Source organism: Scyliorhinus canicula, chromosome 4, assembly GCF_902713615.1.
Source record: "Scyliorhinus canicula chromosome 4, sScyCan1.1, whole genome shotgun sequence".
Taxonomy (NCBI): Eukaryota; Metazoa; Chordata; class Chondrichthyes; order Carcharhiniformes; family Scyliorhinidae; genus Scyliorhinus; species Scyliorhinus canicula.
Window position 1 is genome coordinate 242,121,598 of NC_052149.1, and position 12,862 is coordinate 242,134,459.

Consider the following 12,862-nt stretch of genomic DNA (forward strand, 5'->3'; position numbering starts at 1 on the left):
GGGTCGTCAGTGCCACAGTCCCAGTGCTAACCGCTGTGCCACATGCTGCCCGGGGGGTACTATTTTCAAATGCCGCCCCAATCTATTGACACTTCAGCCACCACCCCCCCATTCTCTCCCCACCACTGAACTTATGGGATCCTCACCCCCCCCCCTTCACCCGCCTCTTAAGGGCAAGTCACCCCTGGGCCTGCTCCCTGGCATGGGCAAACTGATACCCGGGAAACTTGACACAACCAGACTGCCACCATGACAGTGCCCCTGCCAGGGTGCCTATGTGGCACTGACAAGGTGTCAGGCTGGCAGCGCTGAGATGCCCGGGTATCATCAGGAGTGCAAGGGTACTGCCCGACACTGTCCCCAACCACCCGGGGTTGGGGGGGGTTCTCAAATGGCCTGGGGTGTCCCGCAGATGCTATCAGATCCACATTTGTGTTGAATCATGCTAAACAGCACCATGGCAAGGTCTCCCAGGCAAGGCCGTTAGTTCCTGGACCCTGGGAGAATGCGGCGCAGACATAGTTAAATGAGCCTAATAGCTCACTTAAACACGCTCAGCAAGATTTCGCCCAGTGAGGGCAAAATGAATGTAGTGGCATCTCACCAGATGTTGTTAAATCGCGAGATTCAATGGCCTAGTTGCATCACCAAGTTAAAGAACAAAGAACAAAGAACAATACAGGAACAGGCCCTTCGGCCCTCCCAGCCTGCACTGGTCACGATACCAACCTTTGCCAAAACCCTCAGCATTTCCTAGTACTGTATTCCCTCTATACCCATCCTATCCATGTGTTTGTTGAGATGCCTTTTGAACGCCGTTAACGTATCTGCTTCCATAACCTCCCCTGCCAGCACGTTCCAGGCACTCACCACCCTTTGCGTAAAAAACCTGCCTCGCACATCTCCTCTAAACCTTACCCCATGGACCTTAAACCTATGCCCCCTGGCGACTGACCCCTCCACCCTGGGAAAGAGTGCCTGCCCATCCACTCTATCCATGCCCCTCATAATCTTGCAGACCTCCATCAGGTCACCCCTCAACCTCTGCCTTTCTAATGAAAACAGTCCGAGTCTATTCAGCCTCTCCACATAGCTAACACCCTCCAGGCCAGACAACATCCTGGTAAACGTCCTCTGTACCCGCTCCAAAGCCTCCACATCTTTCTGGTAGTGTGGTGACCAGAATTGTGCGCAATATTCCAAATGCGGCCTTGCCAAGGTTCTATACAACTTGAGCATGACTTGCCAGTTTATATACTCGATGCCCCGTCCAATGAAGGCAAGCATTCCGTCTGCTTTCTTGACTACCTATGCCCCCTTGTGTTGCCACCTTCAAAGATCTGTGGATCTGCACGCCAAAATCTCTCTGACTTTCTATATTCCTGATAGTTTTGCCATTTACGGCATATTTCCTCTCTATGTTAGACCAAAAAAATGCATTACCTCACATTTGCCCGGGTTAAACTCCATTTGCCATTTCTCTGCCCAAGTCTCCAACCTATCTATGTCCTGCTGTATCTTCTGACAATCCTCAACACTATCTGCCCCTCCACCAACCTTGGTGTCATCCGCGAACTTACTAATCAGACCGACTACATTTTCCTCCAAATCGTTTATATACACCACAAACAACAGAGGCCCCAGCACAGATCCCTGTGAAACACCACTAGTCACAATCTTTCATTCAGAAAAACACCCTTCTATTGCTACCCTTTGCCTTCTGTGACCGAGTCAGTTCTGCATCCATCTTACCACCTCACCTCTGGTCCCGTGTGACTTCACCTTTTGTACCAGTCTACCATGAGACACATTGTCAAAGGCTTTACTGAAGTCCATGTAAACAACATCCACCATCCTCCCCTCATCTATCATCTTTGTCACCTTCTCAAAAAACTCGATCTAGAAGGAGCCAGCTACAGTGCAGACTTTGTTCGCACTGAGTGCTGAATTTGGGTGCATTTGAGTGCTATAGTGAGTGTTTGGTGACGGAGGGATATTAAGGAATCATTTTTATCTAAAGTCTAGTCTTGCTTTTATTTAATTAATTAACTTAAAAGTTATTGTTTGGTTTAGATATTTAATATGGTCTTACTATAATTTAACAAATAAAAAACATATTTTTGTTCATGTGTTTTGCCGTTTTTATTTTTTATTATTATTTTTTCTTGGTTTTTGTGGTGAATTATGACCTGTACGTTTATCTACATGTACAGGGGTTAAGCCAACATCCGCCACTGATTGACAAAATTTAACTACATCTTTATGTAGTCCAGGCCAATAAAAATGTTTCTGGATTTTAGCTTGAGTTTTCCTAATTCCCAAATGACCTCCCACTGGTACCTCATGTGCAACTCACAACACCTCCTTTCTATACCCTACCGTCAATACTACTTGATGAACGTCTGCCCACTTTTCATCCGCCTGCATATGTACAGGTCTCCATTTTCTCATCAAGAGATCACTTTTGCGGTAATAACACTCTGGTATACTCTCAGATTCCTTTTCTGTGTATGCTTTCTGATACATCCATTTTATTTCTACATCTTTCTGTTGCAACTCCGCCAATTTTCCTGAACTAAAAATATCCGCCTCATCCTCCACCTGTTCTTGTTCTTTTCCAACCATCTGATCAACAATTGTTTCTGATAATTGCACTTCAACTTTATCTTCACTCTTTGATTTCTCCTTTTGTCTTAACCTGTGACTTTGCAACCTTGCCAATACACAATCCGGAAAAATCTCAGGATATTCGTCCTTCAACACTTCAGTTGTCTGATTTTCCACTGGCTTATCAACCACAGTAGGCATCACTCCCACCTGCGACCCAGCTATATCATCACCTAAGATAAACTGTATTGGATTTGGGACTGGGTAATGAACCAGGACAGGTGTTAGATATGAGGTAGGTGAGCACTTTGGTGATAGTGACCACAATTCGATTACGTTTGCTTTAGTGATGGAAAGGGATAGGTATATACCGCAAGGCAAGAGTCATATCTGAGGGAAAGGCAAATATGATGCGATGAGGCAAGACTTAGGATGAATCGGATGGAGAGGAAAACTGCAGGGGATGGGCACAATGGAAATGTGGAGCATGTTCACGGAACAGCTACTGTGTGTCCTTGATAAGTATGTACCTGTCAGGCAGGGAGGAAGTAGTCGAGCGAGGGAACTATGGTTTACTAAAGCAGTTGAAACACTTGTCAAGAGGAAGAAGGAGGCTTAGGTAATGATGAGACGTGATGATTCAGTTAGGGAGCTTGAGAGTTACAAGTTAGCTAGGAAGGATCTAAAGAGAGAGCTAAGAACCAGGAGGGGACATGAGAAGTCTTTGGCAGATAGGATCAAGGATAACTCTAAAGCTTTCTATAGATATGTTAGGAATAAAAGAATTACGAGGATAAGAGTAGGACAGTAGTGGGAGGTTGTGCGTGGAGTCCGAGGAGATTGGAGAGGTGCTAAATGAGTATTTTTCGTCCGTATTCACACAGGAAAAAGACAATGTTGTCGAGGAGAATACTGAGATACAGGCTACTAGACTAGAAGGGCTTGAGGTACATAAGGAGGAGGTGTAAGCGATTCTGGAAAGTGTTAAAATAGGTAAGTCCCCTGGGCCGGATGGGATTTATCCTAGGATTCTCTGGGAAGCTAGGGAGGAGATTGCTGAACCTTTGGCTTTGATCTTTAAGTCATCTTTGTCTTCAGGAATAGTGCCAGAAGACTGGAGGATAGCAAATATTGTCCCCTTGTTCAAGAAGGGGAGTAGAGACAACCCCGGTAACTATAGACCGGTGAGCCTTACTTCTGTTGTGGGAAAAGTCTTGGAAAGGTTTATAAGAGATAGGATGTATAATCATCTGGAAAGGAATAATTTGATTAGAGATAGTCAGCATGGTTTTGTGAAGGGTAGGTCGTGCCTCACAAAACTTATTGAGTTCTTTGAGAAGGTGACCAAATAGGTGGATGAGGGTAAAGCAGTTGATGTGGTGGTGTATATGGATTCCAGTAAAGCATTTGATAAGGTTCCCCACGGTAGGCTATTGCAGAAAATACAGAGGCATGGGATTCAGGGTGATTTAGCAGTTTGGATCAGAAATTGGCTAGCTGATAGAAGACAAAGAGTGGTGGTTGATGGGAAATGTTCAGACTGGTGTCCAGTTACTAGTGGTGTACCACAAGGATCTGTTTTGGGGCTGCTGCTGTTTGTCATTTTTATAAATGACCTGGAGGAGGGCGTAGAAGGATGGGTGAGTAAATTTGCAGATGACACTAAAGTCGGTGGAGTTGTGGACAGTGCAGAAGGATGTTACAAGTTACAGAGGGACATAGATAAGCTGCAGAGCTGGGCTGACAGGTGGCAAATGGAGTTTAATGTATCAAAGTGAGGTGATTCATTTTGGAAGGAATAACAGGAAGACAGAGTACTGGGCCAATGGTAATATTCTTGGTAGTATGGATGAGCAGAGAGATCTCGGTGTCCATGTCCATAGATCCCTGAAAGTTGCCACCCAGGTTGAGAGGGTTGTTAAGTCGGCATACGGCGTGTTAGCTTTTATTGGTAGAGGAATTGAGTTTCGGAGCCATGAGGTCATGTTGCAGTTGTACAAAACTCTGCTGCGGCCGCATTTGGAGTATTGCGTGCAGTTCTGGTCGCCGCATTATAGGAAGGATGTGGAAGCATTGGAAAGGGTACAGAGGAGATTTACCAGAATGTTGCCTGGTATGGAGGGAAGATCTTACGAGGAAAGGCTGAGGGACTTGAGGCTTTTTTCGTTAGAGAGAAGGTTAAGAGGTGACTTAACTGAGGCATACAAGATGATCAGGGGATTAGATAGGGTGGACATTGAGAGTCTTTTTCCTCGGATGGTGATGTCTAGCATGAGGGGACATAGCTTTAAATTGAGGGGAGATAGAGGACAGATGTCAGAGGTAGTTTCTTTACTCAGAGAGTAGTAAGGACGTGGAATGCCCTGCCTGCAACAGTAGTGGACTCGCCAACAGTAAACGCATTCAAATGGTAATTGGATAGGCATATGGACGATAAGGGATTATTGTAGATGGGCTTTAGAGGGGTTTCACAGGGCAGCGCAACATCGAGGGCCGAAGGGCCTGCACTGCGCTGTAATGTTCTATGTTCTATGGACAAGATAGTTTCTCTATTACTGCGACTACCACTTCACCACTCTTCACTGGACTTTCCAACCTTACCTTATAAAATGGAACACTATTCCTCTCACCCTGAATTCCACTTATTACCACCTTTTCTTCCTAAACTACATGATTCCTAATCTCTTACCATAAAAGATTGACCTGCTCCCGTATCTCTTAAAATTGTGACTTCTTTCCCTGCTCTTCCTGATACACATCAGTAAATTTTACCCACACAAGTAAATTCTTGAAAAGATCTGGCATCTTTTTATCATTCACCTCTTCATCAGGCTGTACAATCTTTTGCACCTCCTTCACTTCATTTGGGCTTTCCTTTACCCCTTTAACAAACCCCACTGTCTTATCCTGTCTTACCACAACAGCCTTCCCAGTGTTTTTCTTCAACCACCAATACTGTGACTTTACATGGCCTAGTTTATCACAGTGAAAACATTTGAAACTTTTCATGTCTCTTCCTCCCTCAGTATTTAATTTTTAAATCTGAGATACACTCTCCTTATTATCTCCCATCAGATCACCTTTACCTATACCACTTGAGTATTTCTCATGTCCTCAGTTTCTATCCCTCAGAGGCTGAAACTGATGTTGGAAACCAAGCTTTGATTTATGAACTAATTCATAATCATCTGCCATTTCTGCTGCTAACCTCGCAGTTTTAACCCTCTGTTCTTCCACATGAGTTCTCACTACGTCAGGAATTGAATTTTAAACACCTCCAAAAGTATAATTTCTCTGAGAGCTTCATACGTTTGGTCTATTTTCAAAGCCCTTCTCCACCTATCAAAATTACTCTGTTTGACCCTTTCAAACTTCATGTATGTTTGACAAAATCCTTTCCTTAAATTTCTAAATCTTTGTCTGTCAGCTTCAGGCACAAGTTCATATGCAGCAAAGATGGATTTTTTCACCTCCTCGTACGACTCAGATACCTCCTCTGATAGTGATGCAAACACTTCACTCACCCTACCTATCAGCTTTGTTTGAATCAGTAATACCCACACGTAGTGTGCCAATTCATTTGTTTAGCCACCTTCTCAAATGAACTGAAAAAGGCTTCTACCTCCTTCTCGTTAAACCTGGGCAATGCTTGGACATATTTAAATAGATCCCCACCAAGCCTTCGACTATGAAGCTCTTTCTCACTATCCTCATCACTATCATCCAACTGTACGTTTCCCTTTACGCCTGCCAATTTTAACTGACTTTCATGTTTCATGACCATTTTCTGAAGTTCATACTCTCTCTCTTTATCTTATTCCCTGATCTGTATTCCCCTTTCTCTTTCTTTTTGTTCAGCTAGGGCTATTCTTTTTCTTTTCCTTTCTTCTCTCTCTGTTTCCTCTCTCTCTCTTTTGTATTCAAGCTGCTTTAATTCTTTTTCATGTTCCATTTGTTTAATTTGCAACTGAATTTTTGCCATTTCCAATGAGTCAAACTGTATCTCAGGCAACTTTAAATGCTTAGCCACTGCCATAATTACCTCATCGTTTCACATTCTGGGCGTGATACTCCGCTCCCGCGCGGCATTGGGAAGGCCGTCGTGAACTCGGCCAAGTTTCACGACGGCGTCGGAGGCCGCTCCTCGCACCCTATTCACCCCCCCCCCCAGGGGGCCAGGAGCGGCATTGTGAGAAACTTGGCCGCCGGGCCTTGACGCCCGGCACGCCGAGAATGACGCGGCGGCGGCACCTAAGTGACGTCAGCCGCGCATGCGCAGGTTGGCCGGCTCCAACCCGCGCATGCGCAGTTGCCGTCTTCCCCTCCGCTGCCCCGCAAGACATGGCAGCTTGATCTTGCGGGGTGGCGGAGGGGAAAGAGTGCGTCTCTTGGAGATGCCGGCCCGATGATTGGTGGGCACCGATCGCGGGCCAGTCCCCTCCCGAGCACAGCCGTGGTGCTCGATCCCCTCTCTGCCCCCCACAGGCCCCAAACTTACCTTTTGTGCTATGTTCACGCCAGCAGCGACCAGGTGTGGTTGCCGCCGGCGTGAATAGGTTGGGAACGTCAGGCCGCTCGGCCCATCCGGGCCGGAGAATCGCCGGTCGCCGTGAAGAACGGTGAGCCCGATTCCGCGACACTCCATTTGGGGGGGGGGGTGGGAGAACCGTGGGGGGGGTGCCAGGGCGGCGTGTCGTGATTCGCCCGGCCCTCCCGCGATTCTCCCACCCAGCGTGGGGAGAGGAGAATCGCGCCCTCTGTCAGGTAATGCTAACTACAATGTTTTTGCCAAATCTAACAGTCTGCTTTTAGTCTCTGTCTGTAGGGTACTGCGTGTGACCGTCTCCACCCCCAAAAACTTCAGAGCCTCTGAAAGAGCCATTGTCCACAACACAGTCCCCACTTAAACTAGAATACCACACCTGATAAGCAACCACAATATGCTCACCCCTCACGATCTTTCAGTTCACTCAGCCAATCCAATAGATAGACTTTTATCGTGGAAGAGCCCCCAATTTGTTATGGGCTAGGGTTTAGAGAACCCCAAAATGTATCATGGAGTTCACATGACCCACAACTTTTAATAGATTGTGGTATAAGGAGCACACGGCCCACTCTACAGGTGTGGTACAGCAGAGATTCAAAAGTATTTTTAAAAACAAAACAGTGTTTATTCTATGAACTCAAGTTAACCTTTTTAAAACATACAATGAATATCTTAGCAACCATTAATTCAAATACAACCCCAAAGACTACAACGCTAAGTAAACCTTTAAGCTTTCCTATTTAACATCCATACAACTTAAAAACAAAACCTTTATCAGAAGCACATCAGGTTATAGTCACTACTGAAAACATTTATAATTCTAAATTTACCAAATGATCAAGAGATAGTGTTTTGAAGGCAGGGAGAACAGCAGTACACCTGCTCTGTCTGGCTTCAGCTTCGACACTGAAAATGAAACTAAAACACACCCTACAGCCTGCTCAAAGTCAAAAGTAAAATGCTGACAGACAGCCCAGCTCCACCCGCTCTCTCACATCACTGCAGTAGTAAACACCCATTTCTTAAAGGTACTCTCACCACAGATATTTATATACACACCCATTTATAAACACCCATTTCTTAAAGTTACTCTCACATGACATCTCGGCGTACATTATTACATCTGGCGATGAGGATGGAATGGATTATGACACCGCAGCCACTGGCCCAACACCAGTGCATATCCTGTTTTAGGCGAAGTCTGAAGAAAAAATACTCACCTGAATATCTGTCTTTGGACAAATAGACCCATTTGAGATGATGAGATGTTGCCACACTCTGAGGGACAGATGTGGAGGGGACTTGAATTGATGGGTACCCTCAAAGGGTTAGAAATATATGGAGCAAAAAATGAAGAGAAAATAATCCTCAGAAGTAAGAGCTAAGGCTTTGAGTTTGAAACTAAAAATGGAACTTAAGAGAAAACAAAGAGTTGCTGCAAAGTGTTTTTTTAAGGAAAGGGAGCATAGCGAGCAGAAAGGGAGCATAGAGAGCGGAAAGGGAGCATAGAGAGCAGAAAGGGAGGACAGAGAGCGGAAAGGGAGCATAGAGAGCGGAAAGGGAACATAGAGAGCAGAAAGGGAGGACAGAGAGCGGAAAGGGAGCATAGAGAGCGGAAAGAGCATTGAGAGCAGAAAGGGAGCACAGAGAGCGGAAAGGGAGCAGGGAGAGCAGAAAGAGAACATTGAGAGCAGAAAGGGAGCACAGAGAGCGGAAAGGGAGCATAGAGAGCGGAAAGGGAGCATAGAGAGCGGAACGGGAGCACAGAGAGCGGAAAGGGAGCAGGGAGAGCAGAAAGGGAGCATAGATAGCGGAAAGGGAGCATTGAGAGCAGAAAGGGAGCATTGAGATGAGAAAGGGAGCACAGAGAGCGGAAAGGGAGCATAGAGAGTGGAAAAGGAGCAGGGAGAGCGGTGTTTTAAGTGAAAAAGAAAAAATGACCCAAGGAACTTCAGCATGTTTTCTAGAAGCGCAGGAAAGTGAAGAGTTAGGAATTGTCTGGCTCTTGATCCAAGCAGAGTCTGCGGACGGCCTGAGGTGACAGTGAGGGACTGCAGGCAGCCAAGTTCCAAATTTTTGAACTGGAAATCCTCAACCTTATTTAAAAAAAACCCAAAGAATTTAAAAAGTTTTCAAAACATCTTGGAGAATGCTTGATCTTCCAGTGAAATTGACAAGAAAGAAAATAGGCACATCAATAATCAGAAAGAAAACAAACTCTCCTAACTGCCAGAAGAACAAAAGAAACTGCAAAGATCACTGAGAGAACTTTTCATCAGGAGAAGTGAAGTTTCAAAAGTTTTTTTAAAAGTTCAAAAAAGAGCAGCCAAAGCTCCAAGAGTCCGGGAACACCAGAGAATGGGCAGAGAACCGGCTGAGTCCGGGAACACCAGAGAACCGGCTGAGTCCGGGAACACCAGAGAACCGGCTGAGTCCGGGAACACCAGAGAACCAGCTGAGTCCGGGAACACCAGAGAACCGGCTGAGTCCGGGAACACTGGAGAACCAGCAGCTGCTATAGCTGGAAAACAAGATGACAGACTGAAAGCTTTAATTCATTGAAAGAGGTTATGAATTTAAAGCAGCAACCACACAATGAAAGATAAGGCAAATGACAAGAAAGACCCAAGATTGAGGGCAACTCTCAAATAAGGTCCATAAGCAACAAAGATCTCAAGGAAGATGTCTAGAACAAGGGCAATACAATACCACAGAAGGAGAGGGGGCCCAAGACTCCGGATACAGGGCTGTGCAAGACCCCATAATAATAATAATCATTATTAGTGCCACAAGTCGGCTTACATTAACACTGTAATGAAGTTACTGTGAAAAGCCCCTTGTCGGCAGATTCCAGCACCTGTTCGGGTACACGGAGGGAGAATTCAGAATGTCCAATTCACCTAACAGCACGTCTTTAGAGGCTTGTGGGACGAAACTAGAGCCCCCGAAGGAAACCCACGCAGACACGGGGAGAACATACAGGCTCCACACAGACAGTGACCCAAGCTGGAAATTGAACCTGGGACCCTGCTGCTGTGAAGCAACAGTGCTAACCACTGAAGGAAGACCACACAGGATCCCGAAAGGAGGACAACATAAGTTCCCATCAAAAGTACAATTAGAGAAATGCAGAAAGAAAACAAGTCAACATTTCATCGGAGACAGACCTGACCAAAAGTGAAGCCAAAAAGGGTTTCACTTGTTAAGACAGGTAGAAATGAATGTTCCATTTGTGAAATGTGTATGTCCAGTAAGACTATGAAGAATTTTCCTTCAGAAGAATTCATAGAATTTACAGTGCACAAAGAGGCCATTCGGCCCATCGAGTTTGCACCAACTCTTGGAAAGAGCACCCTACCTAAGCCCAAACCTCCACCCTATCCCCGTAACCCAGTAACCCCACCTAACATTTTTTGTACAGCAGGGGCAATTTATCATGGCCAATCCACCTAACCTGCACATCTTTGGACTGTGGGAGGAAACCGTAGCACCCGGAGGAAACCCACACAGACACGGGGAGAACATGCAGACTCCACACAGTCACGCAAGGAAGGAAAAGAGCGCCCCCACGGCACAGGCCTGCCCGCCGATCGGTGGGCCCGAGACTTCAGGAGACGGGGGGGGGACGGGATTCATGCCGGCCCCCGGCGATTCTCCGACCCGGCGGGGGGGTCGGAGAATCCCACCCACGGTGTCATAATATGAAACTTCGTTAGTGAATCAAGTTAGATCCCTGGAATTGTTGTCTCTGAAACCGGACTCCTGTCATTCCCAGTAGTCAGGGAGGGATGGTTTGTTCCTAAACATCTGGTTCAGTTGAGGAATAGATTGTCCAGCATTTAGTGTTGCCATCACAAAACATCCTGTTACAGACATAACTGATGTCTCTGTAGAAGCAGATAGTAATGAACTGCGTGTGCCAGAGGCCGGGGGGGGGGCGGGGGGGGGGGGGGGGGTTATTGCAGCTTCTGCTAATGTTGATGCTGTGGAAGCATCTCCTACAACAGAATTACACAGCTCTTAAAAGACACAAAATCATCAAAGACTCCATTTATAATTGTCCAAATCATGCATGTGATGTTTGGTCAGGGTTTAGGACTGAGTAACTTATATATTGAACATTAATAAGTCTGACAACACCTGGTTAAAGTCTAACAGGTTTGTCTTGAATCACTAGCTTTCGGAGCGCAGCTCCTTCCTCAGGTGAATGAAGAGGTGGGTTCCAGAAACATATATATAGGCAAAGTCAAAGATGCCAGACGATGCTTTGAATTCACAGCCTTCAACACATCATCGATGAAGATGAACATCTTGCCAAGTACATCCCCACATCCCCACAACTTGCCTTCAAACAACCGCGCAACCTCAAACAAACCATTGTTTGCAGCAAACTACCCAGCCTTCAGAACAGCGACCATGACACCACACAACCCTGCCAGGGCAGTCTCTGCAAGATGTGCCAAATCATCGACATGGGTACCACCACCCCATGTGATAACACCACCCACCAGGTATGCGGTACATACTCGTGCGATTCGGCCAACGTTGTCTACCTCATACGCTGCAGGAAATGAAAATGAAAAAAAATGAAAGGAAAGGATGTCCCGAAGTGTGGTACATTGGCGAGACCATGCACACACTGCGACAACGGATGAACGGACATCGTGTGACAATCGCCAGGCAGAAATGTTCCCTTCCAGTCGGGGAACACTTCAGCAGTCAAGGGCATTCAGCCTCTGATCTCCGGGTAAGCATTCTCCAAGGCGGCCTTCAGGATGCGCGACAACGCAGAATCGCCGAACAGAAACTTATAGCCAAGTTCTGCACACATGAGTGCGGCCTCAACCGGGACCTGGGATTCATGTTGCATTACATTCATCCCCCACCATCTGGCCTGGGCTTGCAAAATCCTACCAACTGTCCTGGCTTGAGACAATTCACACCTCTTTAACCTGGGCTTTCCCCTATCTCTGGATCTGTAAAGACTTAATTACCTGCAAATGCTCACGTTCAAAGATTGTTTTGCATCTTTGACTTTGTCTATATAAATAGAATTATAGAATCATAAAATTTACAGTGCAGATCGAGGCCATTCGGCCCATCGAGTCTGCATCAGCTCTTGAAAAGAGCACCCTACCCAAGCCCACACCTCCATCCTATCCCCATAACCCAGTAACCCCACCAACACTAAGGGCAATTTTGGACACTAAGGGCAATTTAGCATGACCAATCTTTAGACTGTGGGAGGAAACCGAAGCACCCGGACGAAACCCACACAGACACGGGGAGAACGTGCAGACTCTGCACAGAAAGTGACCCAAGGCTGGAATCTAACCTGGGACCCTGGAGCTGTGAAGCAACCGTGCTAACCACTGCTATCGTGCTGCCCCTGCCCCTGTTTCTGGAACCTACCTCTTCATTCAACTGAGGAAGGAGCAGTACTCTGAAATCTAGTGATTTGAAACAAACATGTTGGACTTTAACCTGGTGTTGTAAGACTTCTTACTGTGCTCACCCCAGTCCAACGCCGCCATCTCGATATCTTAGATATTGAAGATCGTATAAAGGAGTTAAAAGGGGAGAGATGTGGTGTTTTTCCCTTTCAGGGAAACACAGCAGAAGAGGGTGACCTGGCTTTGGGGAATTAATTTGGACTGAGTGAGTGATCACCCCCCCCGGGGGCAGAGTCCTCTCTTAGACAGATGACAC

The 12,862-nt window shown here is 46.2% G+C and overlaps 1 protein-coding gene across 1 annotated transcript in view; it reads left to right on the plus strand.

Annotated features, from left to right (window-relative positions):
• LOC119964295 (foot protein 1 variant 1-like) overlaps nucleotides 1-9,674 on the plus strand; it is a 28,217-nt gene extending 18,543 nt beyond the window's left edge. Inside the window, exon 2 of the mRNA XM_038793571.1 lies at nucleotides 9,475-9,674. Within this exon, the coding sequence (XP_038649499.1) occupies nucleotides 9,475-9,674 (200 nt within the window). The remainder of the gene's footprint in view (nucleotides 1-9,474) is intronic.
• Nucleotides 9,675-12,862: the final 3,188 nt, after the last annotated feature.